This window comes from Geotrypetes seraphini, chromosome 2, assembly GCF_902459505.1.
Source record: "Geotrypetes seraphini chromosome 2, aGeoSer1.1, whole genome shotgun sequence".
In the NCBI taxonomy this organism is placed as follows: domain Eukaryota; kingdom Metazoa; phylum Chordata; class Amphibia; order Gymnophiona; family Dermophiidae; genus Geotrypetes; species Geotrypetes seraphini.
The window spans coordinates 12,925,966-12,951,429 of record NC_047085.1 but is presented as its reverse complement, the minus strand read 5'-3'; the positions used below and the strand labels follow the sequence as shown (position 1 = coordinate 12,951,429).

The window sequence follows — 25,464 nt, the reverse complement described above, 5'->3', positions numbered from 1 at the left end:
CTTTTCCAGAGATCGGCACAGACAAGGCGTGTTACCGGGACATGTCATCCTTCCCTGAGACCAAAGCGGAAAAGTATGCGAACCGCAGCAAAGGAAAGAAGTTTTTACAATACAACCGGCGTCAGCTGAGCCGTGTGTACCCAAAGGGGCAGCGTCTGGACTCATCGAACTATGACCCACTACCCATGTGGCTGTGTGGGAGCCAGCTGGTGGCGCTCAATTTCCAAACCCCAGGTAAGAAGCACTGAAGCGTCACCACCTGTTCTTGAATGATATTATTTATTTAATTTTCTATACCAGGGGAGCTCAGAACGGTTTACATGAATTTATTCAGGTACTCAAGCATATTCCCTATCTGTTTTGGTGGGCTCTAATGTACCTGGGGCAATGGGGGGATTAAATGACTTGCCCAGGGTCACAAGGAGCAGCGTGGGATTTGAACCCGCAACCTCAGGGTGCCGAGGCTGTAGCTTTAACCACTGCGCCACTCTAGAAATCAAAATGTAGCAAAAGTGAGCCAAGTATAGGACAATCCAGCCATTGTGACATCACTGATGAGGTTGGCTCTTATTGGTGGAATGAGGCATTGTGACATCACAATACCAGCTCTGGTTATCAAAGCTGAAGCTTTTCACTCACTCATTCAGTTTTCTCTACTGTTCTCCCAGGGAAGCTCAGAATGGTTTACATGAATTTATTCAGGTACTCAAGCATTTTTCCCTATCTGGCCCTTTGGCTCCCAATCTATCTAATGTACCTGGGGCAATGGGAGGATTAAGTGACTTGCCCAGGGTCACAAGGAGCAGGAGTAGCTTTAACCACTGCGTCACGCTCTCCCCTACTTCTATATCTTTCTTTCGTTGGTGAAAACTTTGAGCCCAAAATTCAGAGGCTTAAGCTTCTAACTTTGAGAGTTATTCTCCTAAATTGGCTTCTCTGAAAAATTAGTTAGAGTGGAAGCCGAATTTATACTCAGAATTTCACTACAGTTCCTAAATCTAGGAGCATAAAACGTATGTGGCAAAGGGGCTGGATTTAGCGCAAGGGAAAAAAAAATGAGGAACTTCCTTTTGATTTTCAACGCTAGGAGCCTAGAGAATTCACGCTGATTAGTTTAGAGCTAGGCAAGAATCTATAGAACTTAGGCCACAACTTAGGCCACCCAAGTGCCGCTGTGCGTCATATCTTGTAAGTGTGCCCATTTATGCCAGGTTTTTCTAGGCCTAAACGCTATGTGCCGAAGTTGCGAGCACATTGGCGCAGAAGTAAAAAGCTGGCACATAACTCAAAAAAGCGCCCATGATATGCCCCTAACTATATCCACATTTAGATATGTGGCATGACCAAGTTGCGCGTGCATCTTTCAATTAACTCCAATTAGCGTCAATTATGAGTTGTTAATTGCCAATTATTAGCGATGATTAGGCCTATGAATTCAGTTATGCGTATACTTGAGCTATGCGCACCAATGTACAGGCAAAACAGAATTTGGGGTGGGCTCATAAATCTAGACAAATGAATTCCAGGCCTAAATTTATAAGCATAACTTTTAATCTCCTGAATGAAGATGAATTTTAAGCTGAGCATTTAGGCCCGGATTCTAGAAATGGCGTCCCGATTGTAGGTGGCCAGCTGCTGCCTAATCAGCCAACTGGGATGCATGTTTTCTAAAAGAAAACCTACTGAGGCAGGCCCGCCTAAATTGGAGACGCCTCCGGGAGCCTAGGGAGGTGCGCAAGCCCACCTAAACTCACCTAAGGCTAGGCGTGGGCGTGGCTTGGTCCGGAAGTACAAACTGAATCAAATGAGTGGAGATCCTGGTGAAATGTTCAACTACCACGATCCTTAGATTAACATAAAATGTAGAACACTCACAGTTGTGCAAAGGTCACAATCTATGCTAAAACAGAGGAAAAAGACCTCAATAGACCCCAGAGATTCAGTCAACAGATTGAAACCATTTGGGGGTTAAGGTATCATCAATGGTCAAAACCTATGTTGTGAATCTTTTTTTTATATATACAGTAAAACCTTGGATTGCAAGTAACTTGATTTGCAAATGTTTTGCAAGACAAGCAAAACATTTTATTAAATTTTAACTTGAGACTCATCTACTCACTGAAGAAACACGACCATATTACAGAAGCATACATCGACTCACACTGGCTACCAATTCAAGAAAGAATACTATTTAAATTCTACTGCATGCTATTTAAATCTTTAAACGGAGAAAGCCCAATCTACCTGAACAACCGCCTCAACCAAACTACGTCAACCAGACATAGAAAAACACACACCCCTTTCACACACCCTCCAATCAAAGAAGTCAAACGGAAAAAAACTGTATGATGGCCTCCTGGCAACACAAGCAGCAAAACTAGATAACCAAATCTCCAACCTGCTGATAACTGAAAAGGATTTGGTCCCAATTACTGGTAAGTCAGATGCATCTGGGGACAATATCTTAGAGACAACAGACGCCCATTATCTCCCAAACTTGTCCAGTTTATTGTCAGTTTTACAACCCTTTTTATATCATTTTACATGGGTCAGTGTCGTCAGCATATGACGTAAATACAAACCATATATGGTGACAGGTCACATGAAACTTTAAAAGAAATAACAAGCATCTTACTATCTAAAGGCCAAAGTCTAAAGGTGCTTTGGTTAGCAGAGCCTTTCTTTATCTAAAGCTTTCTTACAAATGCAATTACGAAGACAATTGAATTCACTTCACAACAGGATAAAAAAACACATCTCTCAAACATAAAATGGCCTTGTAGTACTTCAGCAAGAGAAGGAAAAACAAACGGTCTGGTTTTTTACAGCTTCAAACACAGTTGAAAGAAAAACTACAAGACACATGAAAAGTATCCCTTCAATAACCACCCTCGACTACAAGATATTCAGAAAAGAAATAAAAACGATGCTCTTCAAGAAATCATTGAAACACTCTTAACATCACAAATACCTTCTCTCCTTCCACCTTCTTCCCACCCCTCAGATACTACCTGTTCTTCTCCTCAACTTCTCTTGAATTCACCAATGATCTTCCATTGTAACCCACTATTTATAACTCTTTTGTAATCCGCCTTGAACCGCAAGGTAATGGCGGAATAGAAATCTCTAATGTAATGTAATGAAATGTAATATACAAGCAATGTCTTACAATACAAGTACATACAGTTTACACACATTACAACTGAGCCGAAGTCACAACTTCTCTCTCTGGCACTGCAGGAGTGCAGTGACTGTTCTAAACGAGCGAGGTCTTGCAATACAAGTACGTATAGTATTTTGTATTAAAGTTTTTGGGTTGTGGAACAAATCATCTGAGTTTCCATTATTTCCTATAGGGAAATTCGCTTTGATATACGAGTGCTTTGGATTGCAAGCATGCTTTTGGAACGAATTATGGTCGCAAACCAAGGTTTAACTGTATTTTAATGATTTTGTGTGCTTAATAAATAATTAGATGATTTAATATTTATTTCTCTCATATTTCAAATGAGTGAAAGAGAGCTGGCAACCATAAAACTCTACCGATAATATTATACGATCTGGCTTTGTGAATAAATCATTAACAAGCACTTATCTTTTTTAAGCCCCCGACGGAGGCCACATCTGTTTCGCCACAGAAGGCTTTTTCAAGGAAAATGATAAAGCTTGCTTAATTGCCAGTATCGATTCTTTTTTACTTGAAAACGTGCTTAGGAGTTGCCACCAAAGCGCTCTCCTAAGCAGATTTGTAAAATTTAGGTGTGGATTCTGGCACCTAAAAATGCAAATGTAAATTTTAATTCATGCTAATTAGCACCCAACCACTGGCATTAATTGGTTTGTTCAATTCGATTGCATGAAGAAATTAGGCATGTGTCCCAATTTCCACATGCATGCTTAGTACCATTTATTGAATTAGGCTGTCTGTGTAATCTAATCTAATCTAATCTAATCTAATGAAGACTTAGTGAGTCTTCAATCCAAGAAAGCTCGACTCGGTTTACAGTAGTTAGATAAAGTAATGAAAATATGAAGCAGTAATTAAATTAAGCAAATAGTAACGTAACAGAAGTAGGAGAGGAATTAATTACCAAACTGTGTAATATAGTAAGTGAAAGCAATCTCAAGGATAGTATGACGCAAGATCTGATCACGTTGGAAAACTGGTACTGAAATTTCGGACCTCGTTAATGAGAAGAAAAAAGCATTTATCGCCTACAAACATTTAGGAAAGCAGGAGGCAAAAGAAGACTATCAGGACAGGTCTAAAGCTGTCAAGAAGGCAGTCAGAGAGGCCAAGCTCCGAATAGAGGAGAATCTAGCGCGGAACATTAAGAAAGGGGATAAATCCTTCTTTAGGTATATTAGTGACAGGAAAAGAAACAAAGATGGGATAGAACGACTCAGGAAATCGGACGGGAACTATGCAGAATCGGATTCCACTAAGGCCGAGCTACTAAATGAATACTTCTGCTCGGTTTTCACCTGTGAGGCACCGGGATCCGGTCCACTTTTACAGACAAGGGAAAGCCAGAAAGACCCGTTTCAAGACTTCACGTTTACGCCCAGTAGCGTCTACTGCGAACTTTCAAGACTCAAAGTGAACAAAGCCATGGGACCAGACAACCTACACCCCAGGGTGCTCAGAGAGTTGAGTGAAGTCCTGGCGGAACCATTGTCTGTGCTCTTCAATCTCTCCCTAAGCACGGGAAAAGTCCCCTTGGACTGGAAAACAGCTAACGTTATTCCACTCCACAAAAAGGGCTGCAGGACAGAGACGGCAAATTACAGACCGGTAAGTCTCACATCCATAGTATGCAAGCTCATGGAAACACTGATCAAACAGAAACTTGATACAATACTGGATGAAGAAAATCTACGTGATCCCCATCAACATGGATTTACCAAGGGCAGGTCCTGCCAATCAAATCTGATTAGCTTCTTCGACTGGGTAACAAGACAACTGGATGCCGGGGAGTCCCTGGACGTAGTGTATTTGGACTTCAGCAAAGCTTTTGATAGCGTCCCACACCGCAGGTTATTGAACAAGTTGAAATCGCTGGGATTAGGGGAAACACTAGCTGCATGGGTTAAAGATTGGCTGAGCGGTAGAATTCAGAGGGTGATGGTAAATGGTACCCCATCCAAAACATCAGATGTGACCAGTGGAGTGCCACAAGGCTCGGTCTTAGGTCCAATCCTATTCAACATATTCATAAGTGATATGACCCAAGGGCTCAGAGGAAAAATATCATTGTTCGCCGATGACGCCAAACTGTGCAACATAGTAGGTAAAAGCACTATGCCTGACAGTATGACGCAGGACCTACTACTATTAGAACAATGGTCATCGACTTGGCAGCTCAACTTCAATGCTAAAAAATGCAAAGTGATGCACCTGGGTAAAAGAAATCTGTGCAGGACTTACACGTTAAATGGTGAGACCTTAGTTAGGACCACGGAAGAACGGGAATTAGGAGTAATCATTAGTGATGACATGAAAACTGCCAATCAAGTGGAAAAGGCTTCCTCCAAGGCAAGGCAAATGATGGGTTGTATCCATAGAGGTTTTATCAGCAGGATGCCAGAGGTCATAATGCCACTATACAGGTCCATGGTGAGACCTCATTTGGAATATTGTGTTCAATTCTGGAGACCACATTACCAGAAAGATGTGCTGAGAGTTGAGTCAGTTCAGCGGATGGCCACCAGGATGGTCTCGGGGCTCAAGGATCTTCCGTATGAAGTAAGGCTGAATAAATTGCAGCTGTACTCACTTGAAGAACGAAGAGAGAGAGGAGACATGATTGAGACATTTAAATATATCACGGGTCGTATCGAGGTGGAAGAGGATATCTTTCGTCTTATGGGACCTTCGTCCACCAGAGGGCATCCGCTGAAAATCAGGGGAGGGAAATTTCATGGGGACTCCAGAAAGTATTTCTTCACTGAGAGGGTGGTCGATCATTGGAATGAACTCCCACGGCAGGTGATTGAGGCCAACAGCGTGGCAGATTTCAAAAATAAATGGGATATTCATGTGGGATCTCTGATGAGGTAAGGGCAGGAGGTTGGGGGAAGGGTCACTGGAGTGGGCAGACTTGATGGGCTTTGGCCCTTTTCTGCCGTCATTTTTCTATGTTTCTATGTTTCTATGACATGGCAGCTGGGCTTCAACGCTAAGAAGTGTAAGGTCATGCATCTTGGCAGTAGAAATCCATGGAGAACATACACCTTGAATGGAGAGGCACTAGCTAAGACTTCAGAAGAACGGGACTTGGGAGTTATCATCAGTGCAGACATGAAGGCTGCCAAACAAGTAGAGAAGGCCTCATCCAAGGCAAGGCAAATGATGGGATGTATCAAGAGAAGCTTCGTCAGCCGCAAACCTGAAGTCATCATTCCACTTTACAGATCCTTGGTGAGACCTCATCTGGAATACTGTGTACAATTCTGGAGGCCGCATTACCGTAAAGATGTGCTTCGAGCCGAGTCGGTCCAGCGGATGGCCACTAGAATGGTCTCCGGACTCAAGGGTCTCTCATACGAAGAAAGACTGGGCAAATTGCAGCTCTATACTCTAGAGGAGCGCAGAGAAAGGGGTGACATGATTGAGACGTTTAAATACGTCACAGGTCGTGTCGAGATGGAAAACGACATATTCTTTCCCATGGGACCCTCGGTCACAAGAGGGCACCCGCTTAAACTCAGAGGAGGGAAATTTAGTGGTAACATCAGGAAGTACTTCTTCACGGAAAGGGTGGTGGATCATTGGAACAAACTTCCTAGGCAGGTGATCAAGGCCGCCAGCGTGCTCGACTTTAAGAATAGATGGGATATCCACGTGGGATCCCTACGAGGGTCGAGCTAAGGAACTAAGTCATCAGCACTCAGACTTAATGAGGTGGGTCAGTAGAGTGGGCAGACTTGATGGGCTGTGGCCCTTTTCTGCCGTCATCTTTCTATGTTTCTATGTTTCTAAAGTGTTTGGTGAACAGAATGGTATACGAAATGGCAGAATATAAATTCTCAACGTACACACTAAGGCAGGGGTGTCCAACCTTTTGGCTTCCCTGGGCCGCATTGGCCAAAAAAAATGTTTCTGGGGCCGCACAAACGCACAAATGCTGCAGCAAGACAGAGGAGGGAGCCGGCAAGACGGTAAACACCCGTGGGCAGCAGCGGAAAACACTGCATCGCCCTTGACTGGGGCCGCACAAAATACATCACGGGGCCACATGCGGCCCTCGGGTCGCAGGTTGGACACCCCTGCACTAAGGGCTCCTTTTACAAAGGTGCGCTAGCGTTTTTAGCGCACTACCCAAAAAACTATCGCCTGCTCAAGAGGAGGCGGTAACGGCTAGCGCGCGGGGCATCTTACCGCACGCTATTCCGCGCGTTCAGGCCCTAACGCACCTTCGTAAAAGGAGCCCTAAATGATGGAAAAAAGCCTCAGATGGCACAGGGAAAAAAATCCCAAGTGGACAAACGAAGTGAGCTAAACACTTTGGCTCTACGTTGAACCGTCCATCGCTGGCATTTTAAAAAAACCTTCAAATCCAAACAGTCAATGAGATACATGAGCAAAAATTCTTATCAAAAATGTGTTTTTTTTTTAAACAATATATTTTATTGATTTTTACAAGAAAAAACAAAATACTCAAAATACATGGTGTACAGCAAAATGCCTGGGTACCAGAACTCATCCAAACTTCACCGTATACCTGAGCTCCCACCCACCCAATGACACAGTAAACACAAAAACAAGAAACATATTCCATTCCGGTGCATTCCAAAAGACAAATATCTCATACATTCAACAAATGACTACGTGCTCTGGGTGTTAAAGTGTCCCAAAAAGGTGTCCAACAAAGACAAAAGGTCCGTCCCAGAACAGAGTTCAATGATGAAAAGCATAACCGCTCCATAGATGCTTGGTGCAACATCAAAATACGCCAATGGGAAAGCGTAGGATCAAAAATGTATTGAATTTGTTTAATTCAATTTCTATCTCGTTGTCCCCAAAGAGCTCAGAAAGGGTTAAAGGTTAAACATACATAATATTCCGTTAACTGGATTTGCCATAATTTCAGTACGTTTATGATACAAGTTTTCATCCTAACTTGACGCGTACCAGGGGTCTAATAGAACACTTATCTGAGCATTAAGATCCCCCGACGGTGGCCAACGTTTTCTTTCTCTAGCTCTTTCCTGATTGGTTGTTGTGGTTTCTAATCTTTTCAGATAAACCGATGCAGCTGAACCAAGCGCTTTTCATGCTGGGGGGGCAGAGTGGCTACGTGCTGCAACCGAACATCATGAGAGATGACCTCTTTGACCCTTTCGATAAGAGTAGTCTGAAGATAGTGGAACCTATCACAGTACAGCTTCAGGTAAGTGAAATCTATCTGTAACAGCCTGTTTTGCATGTGTAAGCATTCGTTTATCTGCATAAACCCCTTGACTTCAAAATACTACAGCGGGAAGTTATTGTACATTTCAGAAATATGACTGAAAATGAGAAAACATCAACTCTTCCCATCCTCATTCCAGGTAGGGCCAACCCAACCTCTAGGTAAGATTAGGAAGAGAGCTAGGGCAGCAGCTTATGGGATGGAGGGCTAGGGTTACCAGATTTTACTCTCGTAAAATCCAGACCCAAAGCCCCTGCCCCCCCCCCAGGCCCGCCCACTTCCAGCCCCGCCCCGTTACACCCAAGTCATGCCGCATTCCGCCCAAGTCATGCTTCATTTCGCCCCAGCCCCGCCCACTCAACCCGTTCTCGTCCTCGGGACCACGTCGGGAGAGCACTTGCGTGTGACATCACTGCCCTTCCAGCGGGGTCCTGATGTGGAAGCTTTTCAAAAGTTGTACATAGCATAACAAAATTTCTTATATAACGCAGCTACCTTGTGGTTCTGTGCGGTTAACAAAAATTAAAATACAAGTATACACGGTATAAACACAATTAATTAAAATGTTTATCAGTCTTCATAAATTTTCTAAATGCCAAATAAGATGTAGAGATAGAAAGATACATACTAATTTGTTTATCCCGTAATGCTGCCTGATACGCTAAGATCTTACTAAAGAAGCATTTATACACACATCCTTTTACAGAAGGAAAGTCAAAGAGCCAAAGATCTCACAGATGTTGTCTATTGACAAATTAAAAATGATCCATAAGTTAACAAAGTCCAGGCGTCTTGTAACCCTAGGGTTGGTAAAACCCGACGCAACATAGCCAAGCAATGTAAGTGAATCAATCGTTTGGCTATTTTGCATGGGGTTTTTCTAATTTGCATGACTGGATCGGAAAATGGACGGTCGAGGGGAAAAACACGGGGTGGGCCGTTTTGTGAATTGGGTCAGTTAGCAGCGATCGTCGCTAGAGCTGTGAAAACGGGTTTAGCGACGAACGCTGACTTTAATGAATCGGGGCCTTTATCCACACCTTTCATCGCACTTTCAAAGAAATGAAGCAAATTGGTGAGGTCAACTTCCCTTGGCTGAAGCCATTCTGACTCTGTACCATTAAACCATGTTTGTCTATGCTAGGAAGTTCTTCTTCACCCAAAGGGTGGTGGACACCTGAAATGCGCTTCCAGAGGGAGTGATAGGACAAAGTACGGTATTGGGGTTCAAGAAGGGATTAGATAATTTCCTGAAGGAAAAAGGGATAGAAGGGTATAGATAAAGGGTTACTATACAGGTCCTGGACCTGTTGGGCCGCCGCATGAGCGGACTGCTGGGCGTGATGGACCTCTGGTCTGACCCAGCAGAGGCACTTCTTATGTTCTGCCATTTTATTCTTTATAATAGTTTCCACTATTTTGCTTGACAATGAAGTCTGTAATTTCCCAGATCACCTCTGGATTCCTTTTTAAAAATTGGCATACACTGGCCACCCTCCAATCTTCACATACTGCAGACGATTTTAATGATAGGTTACATATAAGAACATAAGAATAGACTTGCTGGGTCAGACCAATGGTCCATCAAGCCAAGTAGCCCGTTCTCACGGTGGTCAATCCAGGTCACTAGTACCTGACCAAAACCCAAGGAGTAGCAACATTCCATGCTACCATAGAAACATAGAAAGGTGACGGCAGAAAAGGGCTACAGCCCATCAAGTCTGCCCACTCTACTGACCCACCCCATTAAGTCTGAGTGCTGCTCGACCCACGTAGGGATCCCACGTGGATGTCCCATTTATTCTTAAAGTCGAGCACGCTTGTGGCCTTGATTACCTGCGTCGGAAGTTTGTTCCAGTGATCTACCACTCTTTCTGTGAAGAAATACTTCCTGATGTCACCTCTAAATTTCCCTCCCCTGAGTTTGAGCGGGTGCCCCCTTGTGACCGAGGGTCCCTTGGGAAGGAATATATCGTTTTCTACCTCGACACGACCTGTGACGTACTTAAAAGTCTCAATCATGTCACCCCTTTCCCTGCGCTCCTCTAGAGAGTACAGCTGCAATTTGCCCAGTCTTTCCTCGTATGAGAGACCCTTGAGTCCAGAGACCTTCCTAGTGGCCATTCGCTGGACCGACTCAGCTCGAAGCACATCTTTACGGTAATGTGGCCTCCAGAATTGCACACAGTACTCTAGATGAGGTCTCACCATGGTTCTATACAGTGGCATTATGACTTCAGGTTTGCGGCTGACGAAGCTTCTATTGATACATCCCATCATTTGCCTCGCCTTGGATGAGGCCTTCTCCACTTGTTTGGCAGCCTTCATGTCTGCACTGATGATCACTCCCAAGTCCCGTTCCTCTGAAGTCCTAGCTAGTGTTTCTCCATTCAAGGTGTATGTTCTGCATGGATTTCTGCTGCCGAGATGCATGACCTTACACTTCTTAGCGTTGAAGCCCAGCTGCCATGTCGTGGACCATTTTTCCAACTTGATCAGATCCTGCGTCATACCATCCGTGGGATTGCTTCCACCCACTATATTACACAGTTTGGCGTCGTCGGCGAACAGCGCTACTTTACCCTGAAGCCCTCGGGTCAAGTCCCTTATGAATATGTTAAAAAGGGATGGTCCCAGGACTGAGCCCTGAGGCACCCCGCTAGTCACCTCCGATGTCTCAGAGAGGGTGCCATTGACCACCACTTTCTGAAGTGGGCAAGCAGTGGCTTCCCCCGTGTCTTTCTCAATAACAGACTATGGACTTTTCCTCCAGGAACTTGTCCAAACCTTTCTTAAAACCAGCTACGCTATCTGCTCTTACCACAACCTCTGGCAATGCGTTCTAGAGCTTAACTATTCTCTGAGTGAAAAAAAATTTCCTCCTATTAGTTTTAAAAGTATTTCCCTGTAACTTCACCGAGTGTCCCCTAGTCTTCGTAATTTTTGACAGAGTGAAAAATCGATCCACTTGTACCCGTTCTACTCCACTCAGGATTTCATAGACTTCAATCCTATCTCCCCTCATCTGTCTCTTTTCCAAGATGAAGATCCCTAACCGTTTTAGTCTTTCCTCATACGAGAGGAGTTCCATCCCCTTTATCATCTTGGTCGTTCTTCTTTGAACCTTTTCTAGCGCCACTATATCTTTCTTGAGATAAGGAGACCAGAATTGAACAGATGAGGTTGCACCATGGAGCGATACAGGGGCATTATAACATTCTTAGGGATAGATTCACAAAGCAAAGCGATCATGTACTGATCGGTTTGCGACCCCTTTACTATCAAATTTCCCTCCAGCCTGATTCACTTACTTGTCCTGCAATCCGCTTCGAATCGGTGCATGCAAATGAGGTGAAACGCATACAAAGTAGGCTGGGACGCGATTCACAACACAAATTGCCCCCATCTGCATATTTTTCATTCCTGAATTCATCGGACCTGCCCGGATCGGGCCTGTTTGAGCAGGTTAGTGAATCTGGGCCTTAGTCTTGTTAAGCATGACTAGTAACAGATTAGCAGTTTTATGTTTGAGTTATTTTAGTGCCCTGGGGTGTTTACAAAGAAGTGGGGTTGTAGTTGTGCTCTTTTTCTCTGACAACACCAGCCAATGATAGTTTTCTGTGCTCCAGAAAAGCATAGTTCATTAGGGCAGTTTTCCTGCTCTCTATCCCCCTCTTTTGTGAATGTGTGGAGGGGTATAATTTTAAAAAAAAGTCTAAGTCCCCTTTTGGCCTAAGTCCTTAAACATTCAAAGTAGAAGCAGGAAAGTGTCCATAACCAAAACAAACGTCCTTGTTTTGATTAAGGCCTGCCTCTACTAAACGCCCAGATCACCACTACGTCTAAAAGTACACCCACACCACGTCTACACTTTTTGGCTAAAATGAACCAAAAACACGCCTAAGCCCCAAACGTCCAACAGAAGGGCTTTTAGGCGAAGAAGGAGCCAGTTTTAGAAATTGGGTAATCATGGCCATTTAAGTGAAGAGATGTTCTAGTAATTTTATTCTTTGGGCTTGCTAAGAAAACTTTTGCCTTTTCTGTATTTAATTTCAATTTAAAATTGATTGTCCATTGTTCTATTTCAGTCATAATGTGGGAAATGTGTTCCAAGATTTCATTGGTTATGCTATTCAAAGGGATTAAAATAGAGATATCATCAGCATATATGTAGAAATTTAGATTTAACTTTTGCATGTCCTAAGGACGAAATGTAAATATTGAATAGGGTGGGTGATAACGGGGAGCCTTGGGGTATCCCCGAAGGGTTTTTCCAGGAATTCCTATGAGCGAAAGAGCAGTTACCGCTGCTGCCGGCCCTAAAACTCACGCAATCGTAAACCAGGGGCTATGCATGTTGAGTCTTTGAAGCTGTTTCCTGAGATTTCTAAACAATGCCCACGCCTGATTTAAAGTCTTAATCTTTATGGCTGATCCCTTTAGCTTCTTTTTAATCATTTCCCCCATTTTATCACAGTCGCTCATTTGAAAATGAAATGCTGCTACAGTGGACTTCCTTAGTGACTTCACTCCAGATTTGATCTCTAATTTGTTCACGTTATAATCACTGTTTCCCAACAGATCCACTACGGACTAGACCTAAAAGAGCTCCCCCCTCTTGTCAGTTCCTGGACCAGTTGCTCCAAGAAGCAGTCATTTATTAATCTAGAATTGAAGTTTCATGCTCAGCCCTAATCAGTTTTCAAAGAAACATGATGGCAGATAAAGGCCAAATGGCCCATCCAGTCTGCCCATCCACAGCTCCTCCCTATTGGCTAAGACTCTTAACATTTGCATCTCCTCTCCCTATTGGCTAAGGCTCTTAACACTTGTATTGTGAGGTCATAGAGCTTTATGGTTATAGAAACATGATGGCAGATAAAGGCCAAATGGCCCATCTGCAGCATCCACTATCTCCTCCTCTCCCTATTGGATAAGGCTCTTAACATTTGCATCTCCTCTTCCTATTGGCTAAGACTCTTTACACCTAAATTGTGAGGTCATAGAGCTTTATGGTTATGGAAACATGATGGCAGATAAAGGCCAAATGGCCCATCTAGTCTGCCCATCCACAGTAACCATTTTCTCTTTCTCTCTTTCTGAGATCCCACGTGCCTGTCCCAAGCCCTCTTGAATTCAGACACAGTCTCTGTCTCTATCTCCTCCTTCGAAAGAACATTCCATGTATCCACCACCCTTTCTTTAAAAAAGTATTTCCTTATATTACTCCAGAGCCTATCACCTCTTAACTTCATCCCATACTCTCTCATTGCAAAGTTTCCTTTCAAATGAAAGAAACTCGACTCATGCGCATTTACACCATGTAGATAGTTAAACGTCTCTATCATATCCTCCAAAGTATATATAATCAAAACAACTGACCCTAAGAGTATTCTGTCTGAAGAGGGTGATCAAAAAAACTTCTATTAAAGCTCAGAGATATGGAACTCTGGAGGGAAGGCTAAAAAACCTCCCTGTGTAAAGAATTCACCTTCCAGTCATTGCTACTATATACGTTTTTTGATCACGCTCATAGACTAGGATTTTTTCATAAAATTTGAAGAACTTTACACAGTTTCAAAATATGATGATAGTTTTCCTTTCTTCTTATGTCAATCATGCAAAAAGTCACTGCATAAATGGATTTAGAAATACGTTCACTTAGCTTGCAAGAACAAGGTTAATGGGGTCCCAAGGTGGCCCCGTTTCGTTGTCTGCCTCAGGAGACCCGACTAGTGCATGTTTCAAAAACTGTCCTGACAGCTTGTTCAAAACGATCCTGGTAAGCTTCGTGACAAGCAATCACATCGCTGCTGGGTGGTTGAAAAAGTAACTTCTGAAGGTCCAATAAACTTCCTCCAAAGTATACAGATTGAGATCTTGAAGTCTGTTCCCATACGCCTTATGACAAAGACCACGCTAATTTATATGCCTAACTGCTTAAGTTAGTGTTTGAACCCTTTCAAAATTGACCCATAAATGTATTAATGTTTTATATACAGCTAGAAGTACAAGAAGAGAAAAGTCATGTTTGCAATGTTTTCACTATGCCCAGGCACTGCGTCCATCACCCTGCCTTACTTGTCCTACCAATTACTCCACAGATCCTGGGTGCCCGCCACCTTCCTAAGAACGGCAGAAGTATTGTGTGCCCGTTTGTGGAAGTGGAGGTGTGTGGCTCCGAGTTTGACAACAGCAAGAACAAAACAGATGTCGTAGGTAAGATGGAGAAAACAGCCGGTATATAACACGGAGAGGGAGGTGAAAGAGGGAGGAGAGAGAAGCAGTGATAAAGGAGAAGATTAGAGAACAGGTAAAGGATAAAGGAGAGGAGGGGGGAAAGATGAAGGAGGAGATGATGGAGAAACAGCAAGTTGAGAATGGTGAAGACGGATGAGGAAAAGTCCGGAAATGCAAAGGGAGAAGAGACATACTCTGAAGATAGGAATGATGGAAGTGGAGACAGGAGAAGAGATAGCCCAGGTGGACAACACCGACCTTGCCTTCTGCATCACCAGGATTCATTGTGCAGGGCAGGGAAGCGGGCATCACTCTTGCCTCATAACATATGGTGAGCGAGGACCTGGGAGAGGGAGTCGGGTGGGTAGATGGTTGCCATTGGAAACCAGGGACTTTTTTTTTTAGTCAGGGGGAGTGCCACTAGAAACCAGGAAGTGGCAAAGGGGTTGTTGGGGAAAGATTGGGGGCGGGGGGAGGGGTCTGCCACAAACACCTTAGTTAGAATATACATTTTTGTGGATATCTTTTGTTTCATGAATAAATCGAGGAAAATGTTTGTTGTTTACCTGCCGTTACAACCCTTTCTTTTCCAGAGATAAATTAAAAAAAGATGTGACGTCAATATGTGAACATTTCTTAAGAACTGAATATTTCATGGGGTGTCCTAATTTTTTTTCACATGACTGTATGTAGAAGTAATTGACTCAGCTCATGCCTGGATTGAGATGAGGGGATAGAGGGAGGTCCTCCTTTGCTTCTCTACTGATCTTCTCTCTGTTTCTCGCCAATCCAGCGGACAATGGCTTGAACCCCGTGTGGCTTTTTAAGCAGTTTGTCTTCGACATCAATAACCCGGAGTTTTCCTTCCTTCGCTTCGTGGTTTATGAGGAGGACATGTTCAGTGACCCCAACTTCCTGGCCCAGGCCATCTTTGCTGTCAGAGGCCTCAAAACAGGTGCGGGTTCAAGTCTGCAAAATTTGGCACGCTGCTTGCCTCAATTACCTGTTCTGAAATAATCTTCCACAACAGGCCAGCAGCGTGCCAGATTTTAAGAAAAGATGGGATTGGCAGGTGGGATCTCTTCATGGAGGTAGTTAGGGGGTGGGCCATGAGTGTGGGCAGACTAGATGGGCCGTGGCCCTTTTCTGCCGTCATGTTCTATGTTTGTATGAAAGGGATGGGTGGACGGAGCGTGTGGCGCTGCAAGACTTCACTTCCTCATTCTTCTGATCTCTTCCCAGGGTATAGGTCCGTACCGTTGAGGAACAGTTACAGTGAGGAACTGGAACTCGCCTCCCTGCTTGTCCACATAGAGATTGTCAATGCCAAGGTAATGCTGTCACATTATCTGCATCTTCACACTGCAGTTATAAAGATCATTAACACAAAGGTAACACATCACCACACAGTGTGGCCTATAAGGTGAAATGTATTCATGCCTGTTAATTTCCTTTCCTTGAATCCTGCCAAGGATGAAAATGAAAGATTATTAACACAAAAGTAACACTGCGCTGTTTTCCACATCACCACATTGTGCAACTGTAAGGATCATTCGCAGGGTTACCAGACGTCCGGATTTCCCTGCACCTGTACTCCTTTTTGAGGGGAGGGTCTTTGGGGTGGGCAGATTGGATGGGCCATGGCCCTTATCTGCCGTCTAGTTCTATGTTTCTATGTCCAGGGATCTGGACGGCTTTTCCAAACTTGGCACTTTGAAAAGCTTCCTTCAAATTCCATCGGCATGCGCGGACGCCCTCCTACCCGACGAGAGCAGGCAATGGGGATCGGGGCTGGGGTGAGGCTGAAGCATAATGGGATGGCGATGGGTGGAACTGGGTGGGCCTGGAGGGCGGGTCTAGGAGTCCAGATTTTACTAAATCATTCAATCAAAGGTAACACTGTTGTATTGTCTATATCAGTGGTTCCAAACCCTGTCCTGGAGGACCACCATGCCAGTCTGGTTTTAGCGATAGCCCTAATGAATATGCATGGGGCAGATTTGCATGCCTGTCACCTCCATTATATGCAAATCTCTCTCGTGCATATTCATTAGGGCTATCCCAAAAACCCGACTGGCCTAGTGGTCCTGCAGGACAGGGTTGGGAACCACTGGTTTATATCAGTACACAGTGCGACTTATAAAGATGTTTTGATTAACCCGACACAGTCCGTGTTTCGGCGTATCCAACTGCTCAGGCCTTCTTGGTTGTTTTGTATTTTGACTCCCTCAATAGAGCAGTCCTTCGTAACCCAGTCCTTGGGGCACCCCTAGCCAGTCAGGTTTTCAGGACATCCACAATGAATATGCATGAGATAGATTTGCATACCCCACACTTAATGCATACTCATTGTGAATATCCTGAAAACCTGACTGGCTGGGTGTGTTCCGAGGACTGGATTGAGAAACACTGCAATGGAAGCAGAGAAACTGAAGGCAGATAAAGGCCAAATGGCCCATCCGGTCTGCCCATCCATGCCATCTGCTCTCCCTTTCACTTTCTTAGAAATCCTATGAACTTGCCCCAAGCTTTCCTGAGATGATCAACGGAGAAGTGACACCACGGTGCGTTATCTATGTAGCCAATTACCCAAAGGTAACACTTCCGCATTGTCTACATCAGACCACTGTGGCTTTAAGGGCATAGGCGTCGGAACGGGGGAGGACACAGGGACCATAGCCTCCCCAAAAATTGGCACTCAGTTATGGCTCTAGTCCCCCCACCCCCGTTTCCTGGCCGCTGTAATTTTAAATCTTCGGGCAGCCTCCGTGCAGCATCGCTGCTGAATGAAGACTTCCAGGGCAGGCCTGCTTGTTGACACTGCGCAGCGGCTGCCGGAAGATTTTAAATTACAACGACCAGGGAAGGTAGGTGGGGGGAGTCAGGAGCTGGAGAGAGAGGTTGTGCCACAGGATCCTGCTGGGACTAGGGCGGAGCTTCTGGGCTCCACCCCCAAACAAAAAAGTGTTCCGCTGCCTATATTTAGGGGTAATGCACTGTGGTCTCTAAATATCGTTAACACAAAGAGGACACTGTCACATTATCTACATCAGCACACAATGTGGCGTATACAGTAGAGAATGGCACGGGGACAAATTTTTCCCTGTTCCCGCGGGAACTCAATTTCCCTGTCCCGTCCCCGTGACTTTTGTCCCTGTCCCCTCCCTGTAAGCTCTGCCTTAACTGCACAAGCCTCGAACACTTAGGATTTTAAAGGGTTTGAGGCTTGTGCAAATGAGGACGGAGCTTGCAGGAATGGGGCAGGGACAGGGAAAGAACTCGCGGGGACGGGAAAATGAGTTCCCATGGGAATGGGGAAAATTTTGTCCCCCTGTCATTCTCTACTTGGGAGAACAGTATAGAAAGCTGAATGAATAAATAAATAGTGTGAAGAGTTTCAGCCTCTGACAACCAGAGCTGGTATTGTGATGTCACAATGGCTCATTCCACCAATAAGAGCCAACCTCATCAGTGATGTCACAATGGCTTCATTGTTCTATACTTGGCTCACTTTTACTAGATTTTGATTTCTAGAGTGGTGCAGTGTAGAGAATGACACGGGGACAAATTTTTCCCCGTCCCGTCCCTGTGAGTTTTGGGGCTGTCCCTGCCCTATTCATGTCTTGAACACTTAGGATTTGAAAGGGTCTGAGGCTTGTGCAGATGAGGACGGAGCTTGCAGGAATGGGGCAAGGACAGGAACTCGCAGGGACGGGATGGGGAAACGAGTTCCCGCGGGGACTTGGAAAAATTTGTCTAGTATAAAGATCAGTACCAGGAATGTTAACCTGTTGCATTAACTGCTTCAGAGGAAGCAGCAGTATTGCATCATTTGCATCAGAGCATAAAGAGATCATTAATGCAAAGGTAACACTTCTGCATTATCTCCACTTGGATGCAGCATGGCCTAAAGAGACCATTAACGGTAAAGTAATGCAACCCGCTATCTGCATCAGCATGGAGGCCATTAATGCCATCTTAACATCGCATTATCTGCATGTGCATGCGTTACACCTTATAAAGGTCATCGACATCAAGCTAAAACTGCAGCGTTATCTGCATGGGCACGCAGAATGCCTAGAGACACATTCTGCATCTATGAGCAGCATGGCCCGTGGCGATCATTGGCATGTACAGTAGCGCAACGCGTTGTGATCAGAAATGCCAAATCTGCATTGCTGCGCTGCCTGTAGAGAGCTGTAAAGTAGCAATGCTGCCTTATCTGTGCCTCGTTACCAAAGAGGAAACTGAAATATCAGTTTAAAAAAAAAAGAAGACTCTGCTCCGATGAACCATAGCCAATAAGATCACAATTGATTGGGAAAATATAGAACAATGGTGGCAGCCCAATAATACGTTCTTACCATACCATCATCAGTCCACAGTTTTTCAATATATTAACTCTATTGCCATATCTGGCAAGCAAGACGATTCCAAATACTCTGTCATAAGAACATAAGACTTGCCATACTGGGACAGACTGAAGGTCCCTCAAGTCCAGCATCCTGTTTCCAACCGTGGCCAACCCAGGTCCCAAGTACCTGGCAGAAACCCAGAGTAGCAACATTCTGAGCTGAGATTGTGACGTCATAATGCCTCATTCCACCAATGCCTAAGAGCCAACCTCAGCAGTGATGTCACAATGGCTGGATTGTCCTATACTTGGCTCACATAAGAATTGCCATATTGGAACAGACCAAAGGCCCATCAAGCCCAGTATCCTGTATCCAACAATGGCCAACCCAGGTCCCAAGTACCTGTTAGAAACCGAACGAGTAGCAACATTCCGAGCTGAGATTGTGACGTCATAATGCCTCATTCCACCAATGCCTAAGAGCCAACCTCATAAGAACATAAGAATTGATGTACTGGGATAGACCAAAAGTCTCTCATGCCTAGGATCCTGTTTCCAACAGTAGCCAACCCAGATCCCAAGCACCTAGCTAAATCCCAAGTAGTGAAACAGATTTTATGCTGCTTATCCTAGGAATAAGCAGTGAATTTCCCCAAACCTTTTTTAAACCCTGCTAAGCTCACTGGTTTCACCACATTCACCAGCAATGAATTCCAGAGTTTAATTACACATTATTACACATTGTGTGAAGAAATGTTTTCAATCTACTACTTAGTAGCTTCATCGCATGGCCCCTAGTCCTAATAGTTTTGGAAAGTTCTTTAGTATATTAACTCTACCGCCATATCTAGCAAGCAAGACGATGCCATATGCTCCGTCACGCACATTGCACTCATTGGGGGTGCAGATGCTTGTTTTACCGTCACCCAAGGACGCCCATTATGAACCGTGGCGTAGTTAGGGGGGAGCGTGGAGGTGGGCCAGCCTAGGCGCTATTTTGGTGAGGGCACCAGCACCTCTCAGCTCCCCCATGCCACGCCCTGCGCCCAGTATCAGTTTAAAATTCTTCGCCAGTGCGAGCAATTACTCTAGCCTGCTGCTTGCGCTGGCTCCCTCTGAAATCACTTCCGGGTCGCAGAGCCACGAACAGTCCGGAGAAGCTACTCGCGCTGGAGAAAATTTAAAGAGGTAAGGGAGGGTGGAAGTGTGGCGTGGGGGCGTGGAAAGCGCTGAGAGGAGGGTGCAGGGAGGCATTACCATCGCAGGTGCCACTGATTACGAATCAACCCATAATGCGGCGTTTTTCTTTCTTATAGAATAACTTACCCCAATTTATTCGTAATGAACTTTCTTTTCCCCAAATTCAAAGCTCTATTAAAAACCTATTTTTTTTCTAATGGTATTTCACATTTCACACTACATTTTAAATTTATTGTAATGAGCTGCTGTTTTCAGGAGACCACAGTAACAATTTTATTTTCTTTTTTGTCTCTTCTTTTGTATGAGTGGTTAGGTCTTCACTATAATTTTTGGCATTCCTTTTATGTTTTATGCTGATTTTAACATACAGGCAGTCCCCGAGTTACAGACGCCCGACTTAAGTATGACTCGTACTTAGGAACGCTGGTTGCAATTTCATTTGATTTTACTGAGCAGTGCAATAACCTCCTACACTTTTCCTGTAGTACGTAGATTCAGGAATGATACATGGCCACATTAAGAACAGTGTGTGGTTGTGCAGCTATACCTTAGCAGGGGTGTCAAAGTCCCTCCTCGAGGGCCGGAATCCAGTCGGGTTTTCTGGATTTCCCCAATGTATATGCATTGAAAGCAGTGCATGCAAATAGATCTCATGCAGATTCATTGGGGAAATCCTGAAAACCCGACTGGATTCTGGCCCTCGAGGACCGACTTTGACACCTGTGCGAGGAACAGTTGGCCCTTTTGTCAGCTGGGAGCAGAGGTAAGCAGCAAGAATCTTAAAATCTACACGTTCTGAATTACATACAAATCGTATGACAAAGGCTAAAAAGGTTAGGGCTCTTGGAAAAGAGATGGCTGAGAGGAGATAGAATATCATAATGCCTCTGTATCGCTCCATGGTGCGACCTCTTCTGGAGTATTGCGTTCAGTTCTGGTCTCCTTATCTCAAGAAAGATATAGTGGCGGTAGAAAAGGTTCAAAAATGGTGAAGGGGATGGAACTCCTCTCGTATGAGGAGAGACTAAAATGGTTAGGGCTCTTCAGCTTGGAAAAGAGACGGATGAGGGGAGATAGGACTGAAGTCTACAAAATCCTGAGTGGAGTAGAACGGGTACAAGTGGATCAATTTTTCACTCCGTCAAAAATGACAAAGACTATGGGACACTCGATGAAGTTACAGGGAAATACTCTTAAAACCAATAGGAGGAAATATTTTTTTCACTCAGAGAATAGTTAAGCTCTGGAACGCGTTGCCAGAGGATGTGGTAAGAGCAGATAGTTTAACTGGTTTTAAGAAAGGTTTGGACAAGTTCCTGGAGGAAAAGTCCATAGTCTGTTATTGAGAAAGCCATGGGGGAAGCCACTGCTTGCCCTGGATCAGTAGCATGGAATATTGCTACTCCTCAGGGTTCTGTATGGAATGTTGGTACTCTCTGCGATTCCGGAATCTTGTTATTCTTTGAAATTCTGTATGGAATGTTGCTACTCCTTGGGTTTGGGCCAGGTACTAGGGACCTGGATTGGCCACTGTGAGAACGGGCTACTGGGCTTGATGGACCATTGATCTGACCCAGTAAGGCTAGTCTTATGTTCTTATGACTTAAGAAGAGCTTTAAAAATGTAACTCGTTCTTAACCCGGGGACTGCCTGTATATTATTTTGTAAGCCACAATGACCATTTGTACATTATGGGGTATAAAGTTTTTAACAAACTGAAACAGAAAATAGTCCACCACATTGGCATAGTAAGGGGAGGGGGGCAGTCCGCACCGAACGCCATGTTGGTGGGGGTGCTGGCACCCCCCCTCCTCTCTGCCCCATCTTCTTCCCACTCCTCACCTGGCCATACACACGCCCCCCCTTCCCTTTCCCCATATCACTAGTTGTTCACCGCCACAAGCAAAAAGTTTAGCGTGCTGCTCACAACCACATCATCTCTCCCGCTGATGTCACTTCTGGGTACCACGTACAGGAAATGACATCAGTAGGAGAGATGCTGGGGTCACGAGGAGCACATTGAAGTTCTTGTTTTTCATGGCAGTGAACAACTGGAGTTACAGGGGAAGGGGGGCGGGGGAGGGGCACCACTGCTCAGGGCGTCTCTCACCCTCTCTATGCCACCGGTCCAGCATGATTGTTGAGTTTGAATTGCATGCTGCCTTTGGATCATAGCTTAGTGTTTGAATTTTCACTATAAGTTCTGATTCATTTACTTATTCATTGAAGCATCCTGCTTTATCATTATGGCCACCAAATGATTTTTTTGGGGGGGGGGTTTTAAAGTAGAATTAATAGTATACTAGTCTTTAAGCCCGTTACTTTAACGGGTGCTAGAATAGATGTGTCTGTCTGTCTTTCTTTCTGTTTCTCTTCTTGGCCTCTGTCTGTCTGTCTTTCTTTCTTTCTGTCTCTCTCTCCCTCTCCTTGGCCACTGTCTGTCTTTCTGTCTCTCTCTCTCCCTCTCCTTGGCCGCTGTCTGTCTGGCTGTCTTTCTTTCTGTCTCTCTCTCTCCTTGGCCGCTGTCTGTCTGTCTGTCTTTCTTTCTGTCTCTCTCTCTCTCTCCTTGGCCGCTGTCTGTCTGTCTTTCTTTCTGTCTCTCTCTCTCTCCTTGGCCGCTTTCTGTCTGGCTGACTTTCTTTCTGTCTCTCTCTCTCTCCTTGGCCATTATCTGTCTGTCATTCTTTCTTTCTTTTTCTCTCCCTCCCACTGTCTGTCTTTCTTTCTATCTCTCTTCCTCCCGGTGTCTGTCTGTCTTTCTTTCTGTCTGTCTCTCTCCATGCCCCCTTTGTCTGTCTGTCTGTCTCTCTCCATGGTCCCCTTTGTCTGTCTGTCTTTTTTTCTGTCTGTCTCTCTCTCTGGCCCCTTTTGTCTGTCTGTCTTTCTGTCTGTCTCCCACCCCTCCCCCTCCACTTCCCTGTGCAGCAGCAGCATTTTCCTGCTCCTTCACTTCCCTGTATTTACATCCTGTAATTCTTACCAGCATGGGAGGACTCATTCATTTGACTAAACACCGCTTCTGACAGCCGAACGCCTCGCAGCACCCACACCCATGTCCACCTCGTCCAGGCCGAAGGCCATTGCTCTCACCGCCACCTATTACCGCAGGAGACAAACCGCCAAGTTAAGCGCCGCACACACTGCAAATGTGCCGCAAATCGAACACGGCCATGGAGGCACAAATCACAGAGGCAGGGATCACGCCGTTGTAAGTGCGCACGCGCGCTTAGGGTTTTATTATAGAGGATGGAAGGGCAACAGACTGATGATGGTATATGAGAGACACTGAAGCAGTTACTGAACTGACAGCTTGCTCATTTGTTCAAAAGCAATTTTCGGATGTTTGATTTTATTGACATTATCTGTGCCTGTTTGCTGTTGCATTATTTGAGAATGGTTAAACTCCGCTGATCAGTGGAATGGAGACACAGTAGTAGGAGAGCAAACAAGAAGATTCGAGGAGCTGGCCACGAAAAGAATGGATGACCACGGGAAACAAGTTGAATGACCAAGGAACTATTTATCGACCTAATGCGGACCGTGTTTCGGCCTGTGCCTAGGTCAGGGGTCAGATAAGGTCATCACAGTTACGAGTACAATAAGCAAGACTGTCCCGAGCCAGAAACTTGCCCCTACAGCTCCTATCCCACCCACAGGGACATAATTCTAGAACCTCCCCTCCCTTGTACCCTATGTGGCTGTACCACTCGCACATAACCTGTAATAAGCAATGCCTAATATTCAGCAGAGCGCACAATAAAACCTTGTAAATAATCTTCACGGAGAACGGCCCAGAGACTTGAGACTTCCTCTGCTCATCCATTCTTTCTGTGCTCAACTGCTTCTGTCTTCCTCCTATGGAATGGAGGGACACTGAAGACTCAGGCCCTGATTCTATAAGAGCCAAGCGCTTAACACACGTCAAACTTAAGTTATGTGCTGTTTATAGAATTGCCCCTAGAGGCACCTAAGCTAGGCTTACCAGACAATGGCATAGCGAGGGTGAAAGGCACCCTTTCACCACCCTCATCACCACCCCTTGTTCCTTCCCTGATCCCCCCCTTGCCGCACACACACCTGCCCTTCCCTTCCCCCGTACCACAGCGAGCTAGAACTTCAACGTGCTCTTCATGACCTCATCATCTCTCCTGCTGATGTCACTTCCTATGTGCGACACTCGTAAGTGATGTCAGCGGGAGACATGACGCAATCGCAAGGAGCACGTTAAAGTTGTTGCTCGAAACGGTGAACAACTAGAGGTATAGGGGACGGGAAGGGGGCATGTGCGTGGCCAGGGGAGGAGTGGGAAGAGGCGGGTGGAAAGGAGGAGGGGTGCCGGTGCCCTCCCTTACTATGCCACTGTTACCAGGATACCTGGCCCTGCCCCACCCCCACACAAACCTTCTCCGCGTCTGGAGGGCCTCTGCGCATGCGTGGACGTTGAGGTGATGACATCATGCGCCTGCGTACGATGCCATCACATCAATGTCCACGCATGAGCAGAGGCCCTCCAGAGGCGGCCCCAAGCTCAGGGCCTCCCAAAACCCGGTTTTGGAAATCCCTCCAAGCACCTGGACAGTCCTCTAAAAAGAGGCCATGTCTGGGCTTTCCTGGACATCTGGTAACCCCAACCTAGAGTTAGGCGCAGGTAGGCACCCTAACGTTAGGTGTTCCCTATTTACTCCAGTGTTTTCTTGGCCTAAATACCTATTGTTTCATTGTGTTCGTAAATGAGCGTTGTTTTTTTATTTTGGGGGGGGGGGGGTTATTATGTTTTGCAAACTTAGTCCCTTTGTTAGTTATGTATGTTTATTTTATGTATATTTTAACTATGTATTTTGCTGATTTGTACATCGCTTACAATTTGGAATAGGCGATTAATCAAATTGTAAATAAACTTGAAACTTGAAACTAAATACCGGTGCCTCAAGTTTCAAATTTATTAAAATTTTGATATACCGCCTTATCGGAATTCAAAGCGGTTTTTACAACAATTAAAATTGTATAAAAAATACAGAATAAGGATTGTAAACGAAGACAAACAAATATGCGTGACATACTGGAACGAGGGGAGACGGGGAAGAACTACAATGGTTGGATAGTAAAGAACAAAAAGCGGGAAAAACGAAAGGAAGGGAAATCGAAATCGACATTAGGCACCTGCTCGCAAAACATGTCCAAGCTCCGCCCATGAGCCACTCCCCTAACCACGCCTACTTTCCTGTAGGCATCTGAAACTGGTAGGCGCCTACCACC

At 45.0% G+C, this 25,464-nt stretch overlaps 1 protein-coding gene across 1 annotated transcript in view; it reads left to right on the top strand.

Moving 5' to 3' along the window:
- LOC117355378 (1-phosphatidylinositol 4,5-bisphosphate phosphodiesterase gamma-1-like) overlaps positions 1–25,464 on the top strand; it is a 204,213-nt gene that overhangs the window by 174,250 nt on the left and 4,499 nt on the right. Inside the window, exons 27-31 of the mRNA XM_033933848.1 lie at positions 10–234; positions 8,245–8,393; positions 14,519–14,633; positions 15,448–15,609; positions 15,897–15,985. Of these exons, the coding sequence (XP_033789739.1) occupies positions 10–234; positions 8,245–8,393; positions 14,519–14,633; positions 15,448–15,609; positions 15,897–15,985 (740 nt within the window). The remainder of the gene's footprint in view (positions 1–9; positions 235–8,244; positions 8,394–14,518; positions 14,634–15,447; positions 15,610–15,896; positions 15,986–25,464) is intronic.